Genomic DNA, 24883 nt, shown 5'->3' with positions numbered 1-24883 from the left:
GGAACATTGGTTAGAAGCTTGAGATAAGGCCAACCTGCATTAGTGTCTCGTTTGGAATGGTTGACGAGAGGGTGTGACGGATGCTAGCAGGGGCCAACGACCTTTTTGATGCGAACATCTACATCCGTGCGGTTGTTGGATGCGAAGACATTTCCGTTTCATACACACTTCTGAAATGAAACGATTTATTCCAATTATTTTTTCAGGGGATGGTCCCTCGGTCCCTCGTCAACCAGGGTTATAGTTTTAAATTGGGTTTACAGGTCTGGGTTACAGTTTTAAATGGCTTCAAATTATGTGTTTAACTTATTCTCTGCCATTCCCGAATTTGTTCATGTTTTGTTTTTTTCTTGTTTGAATGCACTGGCCATGGCCTCTGGCAATGTTTTTTTTTTCTTTTCCACAAGGGGGCAGCATTTAACTTTTTTCCATGTTAGCGCTTTGTTCCAACATCAGCTGTGGTTAGAGCGCGATATAAACCAATACGTATGTATTGCATTGTATTTTGGACAGCCGCCCTCATTTCAAGCTAAGATAACTCCAGACCCATCTAAGTTAGGAATTAACTCATTTTTTCTAATGAAAGAAGAGAGTCTAAGGCAGGGGTGTCCAAAGCCGATCCTCAAGGGCCCCTGTCCTGGCGGTTTTCCAGCTCTCCCTGGAGCAATGCACCGGATTCAAATCATCAGGACCGTTTTGATGCTTCTTCACAGCTGTCTGATGAGCTGATCATCTGAATCAGGTGTGTTGCAGTCGGGTCAACAGGCAAACAGGCAGGATAGTGACCCTCCAGGCCTGGTGCTGGACATGTCTGGTCAAAGGTTTCTGACAATGCATTGAATTATCCAGTGACTGAAAAGTGTCCTTGAGAATTTTGAAAGAAGCTTAGAAATAAAATGTATTATTATTTTTGCACATGACTGGCAGTGAATGAGTTAAGATGGTATGATAAGTAAGGTTTTAAATCTTGCTTCTGGTTTCGAGCCCAGGTGAGGGTTTCAATATAGGGTTTTAAACCTAATATATGGCAAGGTATAAGAGCTCTGATGGGTTTCAACAACTGTTTTAACTTTTCAGATTAGGGTTTCAAACCAAGGTTAGGGTTTCACAAAAAGGTTTTAAGACAGCATTCAGGTTTTGAGTCTTTGTCATGGTGTTCATTCAAGGTCGGCAGTAAGTGACGAGCTGCGCCTGAGTTTTACCATTGTTGTGAAACGCTTAAAACGGGCTTCTCGCTGACTTTGAGCGAGGCTGAAAGTGGGTGGCAAGTATGCATGGAGGTGGTTGAGGCCCTCATGTGTTTGGGGGAGGGTGGCGACACTGTGCCGAGCAGCCACCGGGGGGCGATGACCCTGACAATGTGTTGGAGGTGAGGCAAAGTCGCCATTAATATGGAGCAGCCGGCTGTCCGCTAACTGCGCGCTTTCCATCTCTGGAGGGGGCGGAAAAAAATACAAATCAAATCTCTGGAGATGTCGCGCGGGATGACTTTCGCAAGCTGTCTCGGACACTTTTTTTTTTTCTTTTCCTTAAACGTTCGTTCACTTTTTTTTTGTTGCTGAGGGTCATCGACATAGACGAGTGGCCGAGGATTCTCAGCAAAGCATCGGCATGTGTAGTTTCAACAGACAAAACAGTTCCGGGTGGGGGCGCAAAAGGGGGTAACAACGGTGTATCTTTTCTCTCGTCTTTTCTGTTTGCTTTGGCAGGTCCACGATAAAAGCGTCTGCTTGCACATTCATGAATTCGCGTTTTCAAATTCATGAATTCATGCGAAGCCAAGCCTGGCCGCCTTGTTTATCCTCTACGACATGTGACGCCAATCTTGAGTGGACGGTCATGTAACGGGTCGAGCTTGAGGGGCAAATCGTTTTGCGTTTGCCGCAAGCCCGATCCAATGACTGCTGGCTTGGGTTCCAATCAAAGTAGGGTTTGAAGTCTTTACTGTCAAAAAACAACAAGATGGTGATCATTGAATTGAGAAAGGAAACAATTATCGGGATGAACCTTCAGCTTGTGACCTTTGACCTCCATGTTTCCATCCCTTGCTGACGGCATGAGCAAGGGAACGCCCGTGACTTTCTGTAATGCCGCTCGGTCGTTTGCTTTAAGTATCACACAAACCGGGAAAATGGGACGCTTCCCATTGGATCACAATGGTCACATGACCGGAAGGTGACCTGCTTGACTGCATCCGCGAGGAGAGCAGTAAGCCAAAAGCAATTTTTGGCGCTTTCCCCACGAACAATTAAAGGCCAGAACACCCCCCCTCCCCCTACCTATCACTTTCCCCCTCCCCACATCCGACCCCCACAGCACCTGGGGGACCGCTTGGCTTCCTGTATCGATCACAAACATATTGATCACCTCCTCTACCCTCACTGTCCTTCTCACAACAACCTGAATTAAGGTTTCAAGTATGTCTTTATGTTTCAAATGATTGCTTCAATCCTGGATCAGAGGTCTCGAACAAGGGTTACGGTTTCAAGAGCAAATTACAGTTTTAAAGGTGCGTTTCAAGTAAATTTAAAAAAAAAACGTTTTTTGAATGGCATTGTAGAGTGGACTTAGTGTTTCCGATTAGAGGTAGGGTTCCAATTTGGTTTCCAAGCCTTTGTTGGGTTTTAAATCAAGATTTCCTTTCTAGGTAAGGGTACAAATAAGGTTTCAATGTCTGGGTTTGGTTATAAATTCACATTGAAGCCAGGGTTAGGAATTAAAATTAAGGGTTCAAGACAAGTCAGGGTTTCAATTTTTAGTCAGGCTCGGATTTCAAGTTCGGGTTTTGAGTCTGGCTTTGTGTTTCAAAGTAAGGTATTAAATTCCAATAGGGTTTCAATGCTGTTTGTGATTAAAAAAATATATATCCACGTTTCAAGCCAGTGTTAGGGTTTCCCATTAAAGGACAACCGACGTCTCCAGACAAGTTGTGTCCATAATTTGTAAAATGGCTTCAAATGACTTCTACTGAGCGTATTTTACAAAGAGACGTCACTAAAGGACCGTCCTTTACCGTAAAAAAGACACATTCTCGCGGTCCTTCCATCACGTCAATGTATTTTGCTGTACTTGTTTGGTCTGGGGACCTCGTGTTGCAGCCAAAAGCCGCCAGAAGGCCAGAAGAGGGCATCCAAGCGCCATATTAGGAATTTATCAGCCTGTGTAAATGGAAGTGGCCACAGGATGTCGCCACTTTGTGCCTCTTTTTTTGGGTGAGAGATTTTCCCCCAATGTTGCCTCAAAATGGCAAAAATAAATTATTTAATCGATTGCAAACATGTATGCTTTCCTCTTCAGAACTATTTGAATCATATTCATAACTGGATGTGTAACAAGAAAGCATATTCTCCGAATCTGAAGCCATTGTTTTGATTCACTAGCAATGCAAGACGTCATGGCGTGACGTCACGAACTGGGGGCGGGACTTTCTGAAAATGCCCAATTCGCAGCTCAATTTTTTGCAGATTTTGGACACTTTAAGTCATTTTTATTGGTGTTTTGCATTTGACTAAAAATATCATACTGCGTGTTTTGGGTATTTCAGATGCTATAACACGTTTTTCTGGTATCAGTTAAAAAACAAAAAAGTGACACCGGTTGTCCTTTAAGGTTTGACTTTGAAAGCTACAGGAGGGCTTCAGTCTTCTGTGGATTTCTGGTTCGGGTTTTAAAATCAATTCAACAAAGGCTTATGGTTTCAAATGATTGTTTGACACCTGGGTACTGGTCTTAATTCCAGGATTAATGTTTGCAATTAGAGTCCCAGGCAACGATTTCCAAAGTTGTGCTTGACGGTAAATTTTTGGGTTTCAAGTTAGGGTTTGATATCAGAGTTTGAAAAGAAGGTTTGAAATGACAAATGATGGAATGGGCTTTGAGGTTGTTTGTCACATGCGTCACATGTGGCCATTCCCCGTCCTCCATCGAGTACGCCATTCACATAAAAAGAGCTCATAAAGTCACCTCGCCGTCCAATCAATAAAAAGGTAAGCGCCTGGCGCTTGAGATGGACCGGTCGCAGCCGTCAAGGTCCTATCGCCTAGCACCGATTGGTCCTTGTATAAAAGCAGCAAGTTTGCGACTGTTCTGCCTTCACGGATGAATTCCATTTTTCCCTTGTTGACGAGGTTGCCAATATGAGAACGGCAAGGTCGCCACAAAGAAGAAATGCCGATTTTGCGTCACGTTCAAAGCGGTAGCAACTGTAGAAAATAGTTTGCGGTCTCATCTGATCATTCAACGATTTGCCTTCCCATTCCTGCCATTGTCACCAGTAGAATATTGTGGCCATAGTTTCCAAATGGCGTCATGAGCTAAGGTCAGGTGGGATTCATTCAGACCAAAGCAATGTCTCTCGGGTATGATGCCTCGGACAACGAGCGAGGTCGGCACGCTTCATAATAAGCATGGACGGCGTCTCCTTATGGAACATTGATTACCGATAGGTACGCTGATAAGAGAGGCGCAGGGTAATTACACTGTGCAAGCAGAGGTCGCTCTGTACAAATATCATCGGTGGCAGATTAGAATGAAAGGCTGTGATGGGGGGGGGGGGGGTTGCGCAGTTCATCAGGATGAAGTTGAAGATGAGGATGGAACCGAAATCATTTGTTTAAAAAAAAAACTAATCTAAGAAATGTTTGGTTCCTGCTTCACCCTGAGGGGTGGCCGTAATGACTAAAACTATACGAAGAAATCAACAATAGCTTTTGATTCAACTTTTGTTATCATTGTCACGTTCTGGTTGGCGACCAACGGGTGGCACTGTCAGCCCCGCATAGACCTGTACAGGTGTTGGTCGTTTAAATCAGTGGCACTTAAAAGGACTCCTGGCACGACCATTCAGTGTCGGGTCATTGCCTTTGTTTCACCTTGTCAGGTTTGTTTCACCATCAGATGTTTTACTCATGGTTTTGTTTGACACTTTGGACCTTTCTTTTCTGATAACTTTTTTGTTTGAGATTTTGTTCCTGCTGACTTTATTTAATACAATTTGTCATCTACACCCTGCTCCTCCCACCTGCCTGCTTTTTTTGGGGTCCACCACCATCACTACCTCACAAATCATTTAGAATATATATTTTATTTACGACAGATGACAATTACAATTTTTGATTGACATTTTTCAAAGGAAGTTGAAATCTCTTCTGCTTTCGTGGGCCACTTAAAATAATGGATGTGTAAGCTCTCAGTCGTACAGGAGTGGTCCATAGATGAGAAGGTTTCTTCAGTCGTCATCTGTACTTCTCAGATTAGGAATCAGAATTATCTTTATTGCCAAGTATGTAGAACACACAAGGAATTTGTTTCCGGTAGAAGACGGGGCACTAGTATCATCATCAAAAAATTGCAAAGAGGCACTCTACAGTTCTATTTGGGTTACTGTTTAAAGAGTTAATGGCTTGGGGGAAGAAGCTGTTTAAATGTCTGCTGGATTTGGTGCGCATGGATCGGTAGCGCCTGCCGGAGGGGAGTAGCTGGAAAAGGTGGTGGGCAGGGTGCGGAGGGTCCAGTCAGATATTCAAGGGATCCGAAAAAATATCGATATACTATCGATATATATATAATTTTCTCCGTGCGTGCATAGAAATATATCGATATATATATATATATATCGATATACTTTATATATATATATAGCATTACTTAGCATTACTTTACATTTATGTTAGTTTCGTATTTTCCATTTTGTATGAATGTATTCTATCCAAGTTAACGACACGTTTCTTCGATATTTTGCATGTTTTTATTGATTTCATTCCAAGCAGATGCTACATAAATCTGTTCTTTTTTATAAGTCATATTTAGGATTAACATATATCCATACATCCATTTTCTAAATCTGCTTATCCTCGCTGCCATGCTGGAGCCCATCTCAGCTGTCTTCTGGCTGTCGTTGGGGGATACCTTGAACTGGTTGCCAGGCAATCACGAGGCACACATAGACAATCATTTGCTGTCACAATCACACCGAAAGACAATTTAGTGTCTTCCATATTAGCCTGCCATGAATGTTTTTTGGAATGTGGGAGGAAATCGGAGTACCTTGAAAAAAACTCGCAGGCACAGAGAGAACATGCAAATTCCACTCAGGAAGGCCAGCGACTGAATCAAACACTGCTAACCAGTAGAGCATCGTGCCACCATAGAATTAATTTATTGTCTTTGATTTTTTTATGGATGCATTTTTCTTATCTTTCTTTCATTATTTTTCCAATCATTTTATTAGCTCTATATGTTAATACATCATTTTTAATGTGTCATTCGGGTACTGTCTTGTAATTATTTATTTGTTGTATACTGTTTTTTTTCCTATTGTCATGATGCAACTTATTTTTTTGTCTTCATATTAATTTCCATTTTTTATAATAACTGACTTATTTAAATGAACTAAAACAACAATAATGTGTTGTTTTCATGAAAAGTCAAAGGTAAATATCAAAATGGCATTGTCATAAACCAAATGATACGTGATAATATTTTGTACTAGGTGCGTTGATACCGTATGATCATCAAAGATACCATTCCCAGCGACGTTGATATCGAGCATGGGGTGCTGGTACAGCAACAGAAAGCGATAATAACTCATCCACTGCCATCTCCGAATGTATTCGGAACTTGAGAATATGATGTGGAGCGCATTTCACGAATTTGTTCGGGTTTTGGCTTTTGTTGCGGGGGTTCCGATAAAGCGCTGGGCAGAACAATAACTACATACAGCATTATGTGCATATGAAAATTACCATTTAATTATGTTAAAAATAAACAAATAAAGCAATGTTTTCCCATCCACAAGGAGGCAGCATTTCCCTTTTTCCATGTTAGCGCTTTGTTACAGCTTCAGCTGTTGTTAAAGTTCTATATCAATCAATATGTATGTATTATATTTTGCACAGCTGCCCCATTTCAAGTTCAGATATCTCCAGACCAATATAACTTGGGAATGAACTTTGTCTTTATGAAAGAAGAGAGTATAATGTTTCTTATGCTGAATTGAATGTTTATGTAGTCCTAAAACTCAATATTCCGTGGGTCCTGGAATTTGAGTGAAAAGGACCAAAACTGTGGCACTGCAGTGGAAATATTTTTTCGTCTGGCAGTGAATGAGTTAATATTTGATGCTGGTAACCAATGATACAAGAAATTGTGTTTTTTTTGGCTAAGTTAGCTTTAGCCATTGGAGGAAGAAGCCCATGCTTTTCCTCCCTTCTCAGCAATCCAACCCTCTCACCCAGTCACCATATCGCCCCAAGATGGTAACAGCGGGATCCCGCCCAGTAGGTGATGAGCGTGTGACATGCGTATCACCGCCACTCACAGTGAGACGTGGACCGAGACGTCTGTATTGGCATAAACACAGCGCGATGGCGGGCCAGCCTTTCAGGGGGTTGTCAGCAGCGACGGCAGAGCCACATCTAGACGTGACCACGCCTCAGCATTAACCTGCCGCTTTAGCAGTCTCATTAAAAGCTAATTGAAAGGTGAGATTAGCACCGAACACACAAAGACACACACACCAAAATCACACTTTTGGAGGCTCCCTTGAGGTGGACCAGGATACCTTCAAAACAGTTCTAGCAGTGTCGAGCCATGTATGTCACACTGAGGCCTTCATTGGTGCTATGTCTCAATCAATCCAACCCTTTAAAACAATTTTATAACTATACAACCTTTATTGCAGCTACAACTGCGACTGAGACTCATAAAAAGTGTGTTGTGAGTTACTACAAGTCCACTAGAGGGTAGCGTTAGCCAGGAAATAACGTCTGCGAGAAGGCCTTGGCGTCGCTAACTCGAAATCTGATTAGTCAAAGCAACATTTCATCGACACTTATTTTATGCTACAGGGCCTGCAGAACTGATTGTGAAGGCGTCCAGGGAGATTTCTGACCCCTGTATTCAAATGACTTCGACTGAGCATATTTTACAAAGATTCCTCGGCATAGAGCTATATTTTACGTTTTAAGACTCGCGCTGAATTTTTCAGGAAGCCTTGTTTCGAGTTGGTGACGATTCCTGAAGTGACATCACGTCAGCAATGACCCTGACCAAGAAAGCGACACACAATGCATTTTGGGTACTTTGTTTGGTCTGAAAACTTCGTGTTGATCCGTGTTGATGGCGAAATTAGAAGGAAAACATAAATAACGCGGTGGTGAATCGTTGTGTCTTGCACCAACACTACTACTTGATACTAGTTGATACAAATTCCCAGCAGACAAATCAGCCCATTTCCAACAGAGCTTGGGCGCCATCTTGTGCATTTTCTGGGTGCTACATTGTAGTCCAGACGCCTCAAAATGACACGGAAGGACTTCTTTAATCGATTGCAAACATTTATGCTTTCCTCTTCAGAACTATTTGAATCATATTCATACCTGGATGAGTAACAAGAAAGCATCTTCTCCAAATCCGAAGCCATTTTTTTGATTCTAGAGCAAGGCAAGACATCCTGGCGTGACGTCACGAACAAGGGGGCGGGACCTTCTGAAACTCGACATCTCCGAGGTCATTTTGAAGTAGTTTTGGGATACTTGAACTCATTTTTATTGGTGTTTTGCATTTGATTAAAAATATCAGCTTGCGTGTTTTGGGTATTTTAGATGCTATAAAACGTTTTTCTGATGTCAATTAGGAAACAAGAAAATGATGTCGGTTGTCCTCAATCAGCACAACTGGAGGAAGTCAAGTCAAACTGTTCTTGTTGTTCATGTCCCTGCTAGTCTTAACTTAATATTCGGATAAATATCGATTGTAAAAAAAGGGAAGAAAAAAAACCCACCCAGTTTGATGCAACAATGCTCCCGAAATGGAACAGCGTGTTCTCAAAAGTGGAGAGGAACGTCCTCCAATGGGATGAGACGTCTCCCAAAGTGAAGCAAAATGTCACACGTGGATGGCATCATTGTCATTTCATCTTTTTTGGTGCCTTGTTTGTACTTCGTTTTTGTCATTCACCTCCAGCTTTGCGTCCTTGCCGTCTTTCTCACCTTCTTCCTTCTTTGTGCTCTTTGTTTTTCCCATTGTCATCTCTCACTTCTTTGTTGTAGTCTTCAACGCCTTCGCATCATCTCGCCTTGATCATCAGCCTTCTTCTGTTCTTCACCTTCAATATTTTCTTTCTTGTCATCTTTGTCAGTATCGTCGTGTTCTTGTTTTCTGGTTAATTACAGAGAAGTGATGATCATGTCACAAGCTCTTCTTTGTACCGTCTCGTAGGTGTTGGCTTCGCATTCGCTAACCGTCCACCCAAATGAACCCACCCCAGATTTAACGTAATGGCGACCGAATGAGGTAAATAGCACGGCCGCCCCTCGATATTTGCTACACGTCTGAGGCCCTGTTAGCCGCTTAATTTCCCAACAAAGGCGGCCAAGGTGCGTCCATAGAGAGTGAAGGCATTGTGTCCCTGCTCTATTTTCATTCCACCACAATTATCCCGCAGGCAAACCCGAGGGAAGCGCCGCGGCTTGGCGGCGTTGGGAGCTGATTGATTTCATGTGGATATTGAAATGAGAACGCTGGCTGCAGCTAAAATGTTCAAGACGGAACTGGTTGAAACTTTCAGGACAAGAAGACATTTCACTACAATGGCCGACACCTCCTTCAGGATCAAGTTGGATCGCTCTCCCGTTGAACATCAGCGCCCCCAGCAGGCGCAAATCCTCCTAACGTCATTGTCTCCCCTCCTGGTCACAATCACCAGCCTCTGTGTGCTTCCAGATGCCATTATAAAATGAAGAATAGAGCCCAAACCTCTTCACCTGCAACCAGGGAGATCGTGAAATGTGCTTGCCCCGACTTAATCTCCTCGAAGCTCAGAATACAGTGGTCCCCGTTTAGAACACTGAAAAAGATAGAAGAACACAAAGTGGCGTGATAGCAGAGAAAGCAGGAGGAGGCAAGAGCACGACGCGGGGACTGGGGAGGAAGGGGTTGGCAGAAGAACTTCGGAGAAGGCCTGAAGATGTCAAAAGAGGTTAGAAAAAGCGGGAAGAAAAAGGATGAGGAAGGAGGAAAGCGAGAGGGGTCAGCGTAGAGCACAGGTGTTAAAGTCAAGGCCCGGGGGCAATATCGGGTACGCCACATTATTTTATTCGGCCCGCGAAAGCAAATCAAACTTGTCAAGTTCTATGATGTTTGCTAAAGTCTGAACCAAAATTTCAAATTGTCATATGTAAACCAAAACAACAGTCATTATGTTTTACTTCAAATTTGAAAACTAGTTATTCATTCATTTTTTTGTGTCCTCCCTTGGCGTAGAGCAGGTGTCGGGAACCTCTGGCTCTCGAGCCATATATGGCTCTTTTCATGATTGCATCTGGCACAGAGTTGAAACTAAATATTCTCGATTTTTCGGTGCACATTTCCTGTTTGAGCTGCAGTTGGCTGAAAGACCACTTTTGATTGGATGATAGTGACCGAGGTGGTTGTTGATGTCCATCCATCCATCTTCCATACCGCTTATTCCTCATTAGGGTCGCGGGGGGTGCTGGAGCCTATCCAGCCGTCTTCGGGCACTAGGAGGGGGACACCCTAAAATGGTTGCCAGTCAATCGCATGGCACACAAAGGTAAACACCCACTTTTGAATAAGCCCAGCGAGTAAAACAAATGACGAGTATTGTACACTTCAGGTTGAATGCACCGAAGGATTCGCCTTTGACGAGAGAAAAAGTTCTGCCGTGATTCTAATTTGCAATGAAACAATTCAATGAATGAAACGGTTGAATATCAGTGGCACTTAGACCAGCCCCATGCTAACATTAGCATCAATATACTTCTGAGAGAGACAACAGAAAGCAAGCGTACAAGGTAATGAGCAGTGTGCAGGGTAGCTAAGCAGTAACTTTGCGTATGGACCCGGCAAGTTGACTTTCAATCCGATAGTTTGGCTGGCTTTTTACCAATCACGATGAACAGAAAACCATTCATATTAATGGTGAGTATATCAGAACATATTTTAAATAACACATTCTGAAATTTTGTTGAAATTACGTATATATACAGGGGACAGAAAGTAACTGGGGCCAAAAGGGATGAGAGATAGACAAAGGAGGTAGGAGGAGGAGGAGAAGAAAGCATGGTGGATGATGTTGATGTGGAAGATCTCGGAGAGATGAGGAGTAGGAGGAGGAGGAGAATGAGTCAGTAGCATGAAGAGGCGGGAGGATAATATTAGGGCCACGTGCTGGATGGCCTGCTATTATTAATACAAGTCGACATCTACGCTCCCACGACAGCATGTGCAATAACAAAACAACAAAAAAACAAAAACAACAAAAACAAAGGAGCAACAGAAAGTGTTTATTAAAATAACATGCTGGGTCAGCGCGTGAAACATGCAGACATAAGACAAAAAGGAAAGTCTCCAAACGCTCATATTTTGGTTCTGAAAATACTAAAGGAAGGTACAGTGGTACCTCGGTTCTCAAACGCCTCACTGTTCAAACAAATCGGTGTTCGAACAAAATATTCGAGCGTCGGTGTTGGAACACCGATTGATGTTCGAACACCGAAGCAAGAAGATCTCGAATACGACGCGCGAGTGCGTACGCGAGGGTGGGGAACTGAGCGGCGCACGGGTGTATCACTGTCTCCGTGACCAACTGTTGTCGCGTGCGGGCGTGCAACGTGTTGCCTGCTTAACACTACAAGGACTCCACTTTCTCAGCGGGTTTCAAAACTCTGAAGTACACTTTTGAGTCAGGGTGTAGTCCGAAGCAGGCTTCTGATTGGCCGCCGGTGCCGAGTATGCAAATTGCCAAACGAACGTTCGAAGACGTGAAAAATGATGACACATAATGTTTGTTAAATCCTCTCGCAAATTGCCAAACGAACGTTCGTTTGGCAATTTGCATACTCGGCACCGGCAGCCAATCAGAAGCATGCTTCGGACTACACCCTGACTCAAAAGTGTACTTCAGAGTTTTGAAACCCGCTGAGAAAGTGGAGTCAACGCGGCTCGTAGCGATTTGTTACCCGCTTACTAAAAGCAAATGGCATACGAGGGTGCAAAATGACGCAATCCCGGAAGATGACATACATTTACGAGATTCAGGGAAAATACCTCGGACCGGATACACTCGCACATCGAAGGAAGGGTCCAGGTACGGTGGCGAGTTGAGTCAATCATCATCCGGCATTGGCGAGGTGATTGCGAACCGTATAAATGCCCCGTGTCCGTGATTAGAGAATTGACAGTAACTCATTTTTTTACCGCGAGCCACATTGTAGTTCCGGTTTCCTTCCAGGGGGGCCGTTATGGATTTGTAGAAGCCATTAGAATGTTTAATCTCCTCCACATATTACATACAAAGCACACAATAAATTAATGAACAACTAGTTTTTAAATTTGAAGTAAAAAAATAATGACTGCTATCGTGGTTTACATAAGACAATTTGAAATTTTGGTTGGGACTTTAGCAAGCATCATTGAATTTCACAAGTATGATTTGCTTTCATGGGCTGAATAAAATGATGTGGTGGGCCAGATTTGGCCACGGGCCTTGACTTTGACACCTGTGATTTATAGTATATGATTGACAATATAAGTTGAAGAAATAAATGTCACCCACCCTCAATAACCCACCCTTTTCTGTGCTCCCCTGCCCATTCTCAGGATGAAATAAGAACAACTGGTGATTTTCCTTTACTCGTTGATAAATATTGACTCACTCTTCAGCTTTAAAAAACATATCGCTGTTAGGAACTGGAAGCTCCACAGGTGAGCCATTATCTAAAGTGAGGCATTCGGTGCAATTCATCTGCGCTTTTAACACTCGTCAAGACATCCGCGTAAAGCACCAGAAGTGAAATGTCAGCGCCGAGCCCTTTTACAAGCTTTGCGGCTTGCACGAGGGAAAGAAATAAAAAAAATGGGGAAATGTTAATGAATTGTCAGAAGAAGAGAAGCTCAGAGGAGCCAAACGAATTTCATATCACACAGAAAGACCCAGCATTTAATTAAAAGTGGTTTGGGAAAAAAAGGATGACAACAAGGTTCTTTTCCAGCGAATTAAATAAGTCAATTACCCGAGCCCCCGCGGCGAGAAAGAGGGGAGGGGGGATGGCGAGGGAGATATGGCCTGAGAGACCAAAAAGACCCGAGAGACGACTCCGTGGCTGAAAGGCCTACGCTTTGGAAGCCCCCCACCCCCAAGCGGGCCTTCTCTACGGCGATCGCGGCGCTTACTCACACCCTCAACCTCCGCTGCGCCTCCACGCTCGCTCGCCAACACAGATTATTCCAGGAAAAATCGTGCGCAGAGCAGGTTTCTCTGCGAGGCAACGCGTGGTGATCTGCTCGACGATACCGGCCGCGATTGATACTCCCCTTTCGACTCATCAAAACACTCTCATGGCTGCACTCAACGTTTTCTAATTTTGTTGAGCTGAAGAAGAAACACGTTTGAATAGATTGCAATTGTTCAAGGATCCACAAGACAAAACAAGACCAAAAATCAGTTGAAAGGAGTGGAACATAGCCAAAATGTCTGATTTAAAATTTTTGGTGTGTCCGGTTCATCATGGAAATATCAAATGAAAAAATAAATTAAACTGTTATATGTATTTATTTAGTGATTTGTACTTTTCAGTTCTTTTCCATTTAACCCTGATTTTTCCCATTTACCGTTCAAATACTAAGTAGAGACGAGCGGTGAGGCAGCAGCCGGCTGAGCCTCACCATAGATTGCGCAATGACTATGCTAACTGTGCTGGCTTGCTTTGCAGTGAGACCGCATTGCTGTCCCTCTGCATATGGCGATTATAGTGTTCAAACACTTAGTATATGAACTAAATTTCTACAGTTTAGCTGGTGTATATAATGTACAGTCAGTTTACATTACAAACACTGTACTACAGTGTTTATTGTATTTTATTTTGATCAAAACTGTGTGCATAGGTGAGGCACACAGTTCTCCTGCCTCATGACAGGGGGCGCTGGTGATTACAGATTCTTCTTGCGCCTCCTCGGCTGCAGAATAATAGAATTAGTGAGAGCAAGCTGCAGTAAACAGTTAGCAAGTTAAGTGCAACCATCCAGTCATTTTTTCGTGTTGCTTGGCCTTATTTTCAGAATGGAGGATTACATATCTAAATTGAAAGAAATAGAAAGACTTTTAAGACTGAAGAAAGATAAGGAAGGCTTCTACAAAGAAGTTATCGATGCCTTTCTTCAGACGGAGTGGCGCATGGACTTCATTTATAAGTAAAGGTAACACGATAATCACGTTTTTTTTATTCTTTTTTTCTATGACGTGATATTTTAAACAAAACACGTTAACTGTTGCCAATCAAATGGTGAATAAGCTACTCTGTAGAGTTCACGTTTGTAAATCTGACTGTGATGATGTCAGTGCTTCACCAGCCATGAACCTCACCGCACGTCACTGTTATTAGTGAAACTGATTTTGGTGTCTCTCTGATTTGTTTTTCTAACTGTCCATGGGTCACAATGGAAGGAATTGGCTTAAAATGGCAACTTGAACCCAAAAATTCTGTCTTCTGTAATTGGAAGTTATTAAATTGACTCATCTGGAGTGGCTGCCTTTACAGCTTTCTTCGGTTTATGTTGTAACTTGTTGCTGTAAATTGGAATTTCTCCTTTGTGAGACGAATAAAGGATTTCATATTATTATTACAGTAAAGTCTCGTTATATCGATATCGGATATATCGATAGTCCCGGTTATATCGATACTATTTCTATGCACGCACGGAGAAAATTACATGCAAACAGGGTCGGATATATCGATAGTCCCGGTTATATCGATATTTTTTTGGACTCCCTTGAATATCGATATAACGAGACTTTACTGTATTAGTAGTAGTAGTAGTAGTAGTAGTAGTAGTAGTAGTAGTAGTAGTCATATTATTATTATTATTATTATTATTATTATTATTATTATTATCATTGTGATCATTCTGATCATTATGATCATAATAATTATTATTATTAGTAGTAGTAATAGTAGTAGTAGTAGTAGCCTCATGATCATGATCATTATTAGTATTAGTATTAGTATTAGTATTAGTATTAGTATTAGGATTGGATTGGATTTGCCTTTATTAGTCTCACAGTGGAGAAATTTACATTTATTAGTATTAGTATTAGTATTAGTATTAGTATTAGTATTAGTAAGGGTACACATGAGATTTATTGAAATTAGTAGTAGTAGTAATAGTAGTAGTATCGTTATTTGTATGTTTTTTTATTGCCATTATTATTATTATCGTTATTTGTATGTTTTTTTTATTGCCATTATTATTATTATCATTATTTGTATCCTTATTTATATTTGTATTTTTATTCGTCATTATTATTATTATTATTATTATGTTGTTGTTGTTGTTGTTATTATGTAATTATTATTATTATTATTAATTAATTGATATTCCAGTTCAATTTGCGCACAAAGATTCAGCAAATTTTTGGTGCATCTTGTTACAGTTGACCAGTGCAACAATTTCCTTTCAGTCACGGAAGGTATCATATTTTCCGGACAATTTGGTGGGCCACATTGTAAAGTGCACCTTCAAGGAATGACACAGTTCTAAACTTTTTCCACATATAAGGCGTACTGGAAGATAAGGCGCATGGTCAGCTTTTGGAAAAAAATTGAAGACTTATAGGTGCGCCTTATAAGTGCGGAAAATACGGTAGTTTGGTGGCTCGTTTTTTTCGCCCAAGTTCGAGTGAGTTTGTGTCTGTGGAGCGATTAGGATGACTGCAGTTTTAACATTCAGTCAGCAGGGCGCGCTAGGGTCAACCTCCAGGTGAGTGTAGTGTGTTTAGTTTTTTTTTCTGAGGTCAGATAACGTTTACCCTAGCCACTACAGTTGAGCACTTGGAAGTTCTCATGTCAGAGATTTGAGTCAGCAGTCCACCCTCGAGGAAGAAAAAAAAGTATTCCTGAGTGTGTGTGTGTCCGAGGCGAGTTGGTAAGCGAGCGTTCATATGAGTGCGCGGGGATGAATATGAATGAAGCAAATGAAAGCTGATGAATGTTTGCCCTTATCTCCATAAAGATTAGACAATTCCCTTGAATCGCAGCCAAGGACATGCACAATAAAAGGACACTTTTTCAACAGCTCATAACATCACATTCCTGTGAGATGATGGATCATGTTCTGGCCTCCACGCCTGACCGTTTTTCTTTTGTATCTCCCATGTACATGGCCCATCTATCCATCCATTGTCCGTACTGCTTATTCCTCATCAGGGTCGCGGGGGGTGCTGGAGCCTATCCCAGCTGTTTTCGGGCACAAGGCGGGGGACACCTTGAATTGTTTGCCAGCCAATCGCAGGGCACACAAAGACGAACAACAGCCACTCTCACACTTACACCTCGGGACATTTTGGAGTGTTCAATCTGCCTGCCATGTATGTTTTTGGAATGTGGGAGCTACCCGGAGAAAACCCACGCGGGCCCGGGGAGAACATGCAAACTCCACAAAGGGAGCGGGACGCGAGCCGGCGACCTTTGCATTGCAAAGCCGATGTGCTAACCACTCAACTACCGGGCTGCCCCGGTACATGGCCCAATCCCGGCAAATGATATTTTAACAAGAACCCCTGGACAGGGTACACATGAGACTTATTGAAATTAATTCAGATATTATCAGGCATGGGCATCGCCCAGGGACCCCCCACCCCATTCTACAACCCCCCACTGGCCCATCATGATAGCGAGATAAATTCTGTTTAGCCACTCAAGGTGAAAGACATCAAAGTACTGTTTCAAGAGAGGCAAGGCATGGCGACTTCATTTTTAAAGCGGATTTCGTACATAAGTTCAATAAATGTTTCTCCATAGGTAAAAAGCAACAATTAAGAGCAAATATATTGACCTCATTTACTGTCAGATGTGCAAAAATGTGTTTTGTCATTTTCACTCAAATTCCAGGACCCATAGATCTTTGAGTTTGGGGACTATATGAACATTCAATGCGGTGTAAGAAACATTAAACTCTCTTCTTTCATCAGAAAAAAAATTATATGGGTCTGGAGTTATATGAGCTTGAAATGAGGGTTGCTGCCCAAACTACAATGCAATACATACATATTGGTTTATATGGCGCTTTAACATCAGCTGAAGCTGGAACAAAGCGCTAACATGGAAAAAATGGAAATGCTGCCCCCTTGTGGAAAAGAAGAAACATTGCCAGAGGCCATTGCGAGAGGCCATTGTCAGAGGCCATGGCTAGTGCTTTATCGACAACTAAGCATGAAAAAACAAAACCCAAACAAATTTGCGGATGGCGCTCTACATCATATTTTCAATTAATGAATAAATTCGTGAATGGCAGTGAATGAGTTAATACAAAAAAAAAAAACAAAGACACCCTTTTTCAAAATTGAGTTTCGAAATTGGATTTCATGTCAGACTTTGATTTTCAACTTAAGATTTTTATGCCGTGAATGGGGCTTCAACCAGATTTTACATTTTCGAAATCAACATGGTCTTTCACCCCCAAGCTATAGTTTCATCGACCAGGGTTACGGTTTCAAATATGGCCTTGGGTTTTCAATACAGGGCTACAAACTGAAAGTTGGAAATCTTGCACGAGTCATGCGATTCCAAACGAAGGATAAAATTGAGCGTGAGGTCGCATTTTCAAGGCAAAGCTCGGGTTTTTAAGTCTGGTTGCAAGACAGGGGGGGACGGTTTTAAAAATAGGGTTTTAAGCCAAGCCCACATCAGAGATAAAGACGGCGTACATAAACGGAGGAAAGCACTCAATGCCAAACCAGCGAGGACTGAGCAGAACTCGGGGGCAATAACCTGCAACAAAGTTGCGATAAAGCATTCTGATAAGATAAAATGACAAACTTTGTCCACTACAGGAACGTCTGACATTTTACAAAAACCCGACTCGACAATCAAGATAGCAAACTTTCCGGAACATGCTGTGGACAGTCGCCATGTGCCTCCTGTGTGAGGCCACTTGGAGCTTGCCGACCCCCGCCATCTCCCCCGGGCAGAAGGTCTTGCTGGTATCTTTCGACGGCTTCCGTTGGGATTACGACCGCGACGTCGACACGCCAAATCTGGACCGCATGGCAAACGATGGCGTCAAAGCCGAATACGTTACGCCGCCGTACCTCACCATCACCAGTCCCACGCACTTCACAATACTCACCGGTAAGACACCAACGTAAACACCAATTAACCCTTTCATGCACCATGTAACTGATGTAAATGATAGCCTGAGAAACTGTCCCCTGTAATAACCGCTGTCCCTTCCAGGGATAAACACAACTTCAATTGCATTGTACAGTAAAGTCTCATTATATCGATATTCTCGGGAGTCTGAAAAAATATCGATATAACCGGGACTATCGATATATCCGATCCTGCGGCATGTTTTCTCCTTGCGTTCATAGAAATAGTATCGTAATAAGCAGTACTATCGATATAACCGATATCGATATAACGAGACTTCACTGTATTTGTGATTATATTTTATTTATTATAGTACCTATGCTTGTCCGTGACTGTAACGTTTCCTTGAGAGCTTTGAAAGGCGCTTAAAATGTAATGTATTATTATTATTATTATTATTATTATTCAATTTGCACTGCAGAGTGGCAGAGAAAAGACAAAGTTGACACATTTTCAAGAAAAAAAATACAAATAATGGAATGGCATGAAAACAGCTATGTATTTGCAAGAAAACAAAATGTCATTTAGGCAAGAACAGGAACATAATTTATTGGGATAAAAAGTCAAAATCTGTTTTTGTGGCAATTATTAATTTTTTGTTTGTTTTTTTATTTTTTGTGGTTTCTTTGTTTTTTGTTTGTTTTTTTTTCTTCAAGACAAGTGCCTGGTTAAAAAGTCAGAGGAGAAAGGTGTCATTTGTGGAAGTACCAAAAAATGTTCATTGTTACAAGAAAAAAGACAAGTTTGGGAAATCATATGGAAACAAAGTCCTAAATTGGGGGGGGGGGGGACAAAATACACTTAAGTAATATTTACAACTACAAAAAAAAATTTGGTCAGGACAATAGAGAAAAAAAAAATTCCCCAAAAAAATGTTTTTGTGTTTTTTTTCTCTTGTAGACACACCTTTTATTTTTGTAATATCACTTTTGAAATAAAATATTTTTATTTGTTTTTATATTTCATGAATGAACACATGAAAAATAAATAAACACTTGTTTTTACAGTTTTTATTTTTGTAATATTTCGTTTAAATACAACTTTTTTCATGGATGAATGAATGAATGAATGAATGTTACATATTTTATTTTTGTAATATTTCTTTCAGATAAAACATTTATTTTAAAATTTATTCATTTTTCATGAATGAATGAATGAAAAACAAATAAATACGTTTTTAAGTTTTCTTATATTAGAAGAAATATTACAACAAAAAAAGCTCAACGTCAAAGTCAGCTTTATTGTCAAATATGCTAATATGAATGACATACAGCACAGTTGAAATTACTGTCGTCTCAGATCCAGCGTGCAAGGTACTTATAATGACTTTGACAAACATAATAAACACGAAAACACCAATTTGCCGGGAGAGAGAGGAGCTGTATCTATATGAGATAAAAAATACGAAAAGCTTGGTAAGAACAACGATGTTGGGATTTAAAAAAAAAAAAACAAGTCACATTTTACAAAAACTACAGACTGATTTTGTGTGAATGTAATGAAATTTTGCCCAAAATATATGAGTACTTTGATTAATGGGAAAAAAAATGTATATTGACAAGAATGAAGAAAATTTCTGAGGCTAAAGTATTGTGAAGTTGCATTTAAAAGCTGCAAGTGTATGAGAATAAATACGCACCGAAGTATTAATGAGTGAATTCAGGGAGCTTTTATGCCGGACAGGTCGCTACATCGAGAACCACGGCGTGATCCACAACATGTGGTTCAACACCAGCAGCACCGAGAAGAAACCGTACTACCAGACGCAGTTTGTCAACGAGTGGTGGGACAACGGCACGCTGCCCATCTGGATCACGGCGCAGAAACAGGTTCGTCTCATCCGGAAAATTGTTTTGGCACGATCGAAAAGTCCGCAGCGAATCTGGCATGTGCCAAGAGCACAGCTAAAAAAATCCAATTAAAAATAAATAAATACAGAACATTTTTGATTCCTCTTTGACATGAGGAGCTAAACTGCAAAACTCATCATGATCAACAGGATCTAACATTGTTTGCAATAGAGAGACTGGAAGAATCACAGAAAAGTGGATATTTTCACCTGATGAGCATGCAGCTCCTGGTGAGAGAATCGCAAGACACATTGAACACTGGAACATTGAAAACTTCTTTGCATGTTTATTTTTATTCAAGTAAAACGGTCAAATCAGATTGACGGTCTTGACAAAAGTCAGATCATACAAAATGCAGCCAGAAATCCATGTAACACAACTCCAGGTTTGGTATAGTATAGTACAGTACAGTATTGCTAAGATAACTTAATATGTTAGCCTTTCTTGCACCCTGTAACCTGATGAACTGTCCACTGTCGTCACCCCTGAAAGGGTTAAAAATGTATACATCTACAGCACATATGACTATTATTGTATACACTGTGCATGTACCTAAGTCCAAATTGTGTTTCCGTACTTTCGTAGGGCTTGAAGTCAGGTTCTCTTCACTTCCCTGGCACGGCGTCAAGCTACCAGGGCCAGACGGCGATGGTGCGCGAGGTTGAGCCGCTACTCTACAACTACAAGAACGAGACAGCTTGGCGGCAGAACGCCGACAAGGTGATGGGGTGGTTCCGAGACCAGGATTTGGACTTCGTGTCACTGTACTTCGGCGAACCGGACGGCACAGGGCACCGCTATGGCCCGGACTCGCCTCAGCGGCGGGACATGGTCCGGCAAGTAGACCGCACCGTGGGCTACATCCGACAATCAGCGGCGAACCACGGACTGAACGATGTCTTGAACATTATCATCACCTCGGACCACGGCATGACCACCGTTTACCGGAACGGACTGGTCGAGGAAATCACACTTTCCAAAATCCCGGGATTCTCCTTTCGGGACCTGTCCTTCCACCTGGTGGACTATGGGCCTTCAGGGATGCTGCTGCCCAAACCGGATAAACTAGAGAAGGTGTACCAGGCTCTGAAAGGGGCGCACCCGCACCTCCATGTCTACAAGAAGGAGGAAATGCCCGAGAGACTCCACTTTGCCAAAAATCAGCGTATCCTGCCCATCATTCTGCTAGCCGATGCGGGTTATGTCATCAATGGGGTACGTATATACATATGTCACGCTTCGGCAACTTCATAACGACAACAAAACTCTCAGATGACATTTAAAGAAGTTCAGGTGATGGATTAATAACAGTATATACCCTATTTTACGATTACCGTTGCCTCTCTCTTGGTTTTTCAAGTTTCGAGGTCGGATTAGGTTTTAAGATAGGTTAGGTTTTGACACAAGGTTAGGTTTCTGACCCTGAAAGGTGTTTCATCTGTCTCCCTTGGGTTCATGTTTCAAAACCAGTTGTCCTTTGAGTCAAAATGTTGGGTCTTGTTTGTGTGCTTGTGTCTCAAAGAGAGATTCGGTGTGTTGAAGCAGAACCAGTCCGCTAAATGCTACAGGTTAGCGCAATCGAGCATTCATCAAGTGGCCGTTCTGGAAATAACATAAACACAAACACACACACAGGCACACACACCTGGCAGCAATCATCTCTCAGCATTCCAAATGAACTCTTTCATTTGTTTCGTGTCGCTCAGTCGTCAAATATTCATGAATGTACATTAACGAAGCAAACACATTTCTCAACGTCAACATTTATAGCGAGGAGGGAAAAAAAGCTTTTATCACAAATATAAATGGAGATCAAAACTGAGAGAGGAGAGCAGTCAGAGTACTGTATACATCTCCAACCTGCCGGCATGAGAACATTACTCCAGAGTAGTGCTTGACCCCGACCGCGGTAGCGTGTCAGGTCCTGTCCAAGTACACATCTCCAAACCTAACGCAATCAGCATCAAGACCACTGCAACTGTCATTACTGATAAAAGAAGATACTCACAGATGTACTTTGAGATACATGTAGTACACACTGCGTACACACTGCGTACAGAAAACAAAAGAACTAAGATAAGATGTGAAAATATCAACAAAGATAAGAAGCAAAGGCGAAAAACGGCTTCGACAACAACATCAGGCAATATCCGATTGACGGATTGCATTCTATAACAGGGTGTCAAGTAAAGATTAGGTTCAGGTTGCCACAATGGCTAAGTTTCTAAATTAGGGTATCAAGGCAAGGGTTGGGGTTTGGATGCTGGGTGCCCGTTTCAAGTTAGGCTTTCACATTATGTTTTCAAGATGGCTTTAGGTTTTAAAAGAATGGTTGGTGTTCCAAATTAAGATGTGGAATTAAGTTTCAATCTCTCTGTCTCTCACACACACATACACAAAAACACACACTCGATTGTCATGATCAGCGCCAAGGCCAGATTGAGGTAGGGGCAAGAGGGGGCCTGGTATCGGCTCGGTGTGAGCGATAGCCGTCTACTGCGAGCGGAGACCTGAATTCCAATCACCCTTCGGAATGCAAATGAGCCAGTATCAGCCAATTTTCAATCGAGGTTTGCAGCAGTAAACTCCAAAATGAGAAGCAAATGAGCTTTGTTCACTCCGTTAATGGTGTTTTGTGTCGTGACAGTCTAAATTTCTGGATAACGTCACCAGAATCAGAATCATCTTTCTTAGCCAAGTATGCAGAACATATGTGACAACGGAGAGCGCAACACATACAAGGAATCTGTCCAGTAGTACAGGCTCCACTAATATTATTACAAAAACAATTAATATTTTTCTTGATTTTTTTTTCCAGTTCGGTCAACAACATCAACCATCACTAAATAATCAAATTCTTCTTGGTCGAAACATCTCAAACCTCCACAAAAACGGCCCGTGACGTCCGCGTTTGGTCGAGATTGGTATACTAGTTTATTTTAATTATCCAACAGCGCCCTCTCTTGCGTGCCAGTCAATACTACACACACGTACACACGCACACACACACACACACACACACGCGCGCGCACACACACACACACACACACACGCACACGCACACACACGCACACACACACACACACACACGCACACACACACACACACACGTCCCTGGGATCGACTCGTTAACGCTCGCACACCCATACAAGCATGAAAAGCAACAACCATAACAATTTAGAACATGAAGGAAACAAATTAAAAACGTATATACAAGCGTTTGTGAGTTTGGAACAAGGAATCATTCCTTACCTGAGTTGGAGAATCGGACGTATTTTGTCAACGTCTTCAATCTAATGACGTCACTATCGCAGCTGATGTGTCTCCTTTTAAAATATTTACCTGGTACTGTATTTAAAATTCATTCTTTGCCATTGCCATCGATGAATTGTAAATGACATTAAATTAGAATGAGAAAAATAAAATAAAAAATAAAAAACATTCATGGCAGTTCACTAGTTTGAAATTGCAAGTGCAGACGTTTGACTGCCATCGACTTCCGGTGATATGGGTCACGTGATGCCGAGGTTAAAGGTGGCCTGCTTTGTTTCATTACTTTATTTGTTCGATACATTTTTGTGTGAAAGAGAAACCAAAAGGATACTTGTGGGGATAGTGTGCACTAACATGAAAATATAGAATATAAATAACATGCACAGTGGCAGACACAATCACACACACACACACACATGGTTTTTATTTGTTTATAGATGTTCCATTAAACCCCCTAAAACCCTATATAAATTAATATGTATTGTATTGTAAAGTGCTTTGTTACAGCTTCAGCTGTTGTTAAAGCGCTATATACTGTAAATCAATATGTATTGTATTGTATTGTATTGTAAACCCCACAATACACATTTTGTTGTGTGTTGCTTATTTCTGTAATATAAATTCACCCGTGTATTTTTCTGTTGTGTATTTCGGTCTTCAGTACTTCCCCGTGCAGTTCAACAAAGGCGAGCATGGCTTTGACAACCAGGAGATGGACATGAAGGCTTTCTTCAGGGCGGTGGGGCCGGCGTTCCGCAAGGGTCTAAAAGTGGGCCCATTCGAGACGGTACACATCTACCCGCTTATGTGCCACATCCTGAGCATCCAACCTGAGGTCAACGACGGCCGCCTGGATGCCACAAGCGAGATGCTACAAACCCGCACCGCCCAAGACAACGGTCAGAGGCCTGCGCCGTCAACGTTACACGTCGTGATTGTTTTGCAATTACGCTTTCAGGCCTGGGTTCGGATTTTATAAGACGGTCAGGGTTTCAAAGGGTCATAGGTTTTCGAGGTTTCAACAATCAGTTTTAAACTCTCTATGTTCAATTCAAATGGATTTACACCAAATTGATTGTTTCCACATATCGTGATCCTCGTTTTGAATGTAGCTTAGTTTTTATGTGAATACATTTGTATGGCTGTTTATATTTCATTTAATGTGTGATATGTTTTTGTTTAGGAGAAGTGAAGCCTGTAAATTTGGTTGAGAACGCCATCACTGGCTTGGCTGCAACAGCTGGATTTCTTCTCATTGTTTTTTTCGCAATAGTGGCCAGAAAATTGCTCAACGATAGGCGACAAAAAAGGTAGGATGGGACATTTCAATGACTACATGGGTTCGTTTTTTTCAGTTGTAGACATGTTTTAAATTATTTGGTGTGTGTTTGTTTCAGATCAGCAGCTCTCATAAATCCTGCAGAAAAGATTCAACAAACTACATTTTGAGCAAAAACGGCGGAAGTGGAATGATTGGTCAACTATGTGTGATTCTATGTGCTGAATGGATGAGTGAATTGATAAAATAAATTGAAAAGGCGGTCAACTCAACTGCTCGTTTTTATGCCCGCGCCATCTGCTCGCAACAAGTTA

At 41.7% G+C, this 24883-nt stretch overlaps 1 protein-coding gene across 1 annotated transcript; it reads left to right on the top strand.

The window, feature by feature from the left end:
* Positions 1–17761: 17761 nt before the first annotated feature.
* On the top strand, positions 17762–24841 carry LOC148885692 (ectonucleotide pyrophosphatase/phosphodiesterase family member 7-like). The gene is made up of 6 exons (XM_089018085.1): positions 17762–18146; positions 19851–19996; positions 20603–21232; positions 23952–24189; positions 24474–24600; positions 24688–24841. The coding sequence occupies exons 1-6, from the start codon at positions 17909–17911 to the stop codon at positions 24737–24739; spliced, it is 1431 nt and encodes a 476-aa protein (XP_088874211.1). The 5' UTR covers positions 17762–17908; the 3' UTR covers positions 24740–24841.
* The last annotated feature ends 42 nt before the right edge of the window (positions 24842–24883 follow it).

The sequence above is a fragment of the Hippocampus bargibanti genome, linkage group LG17 (assembly GCF_051943395.1).
Source record: "Hippocampus bargibanti isolate YZ-2025 linkage group LG17, ASM5194339v1, whole genome shotgun sequence".
In the NCBI taxonomy this organism is placed as follows: domain Eukaryota; kingdom Metazoa; phylum Chordata; class Actinopteri; order Syngnathiformes; family Syngnathidae; genus Hippocampus; species Hippocampus bargibanti.
The sequence above is the reverse complement of the archived record's forward strand: the minus strand, read 5'-3'. Positions and strand labels throughout refer to the sequence as shown.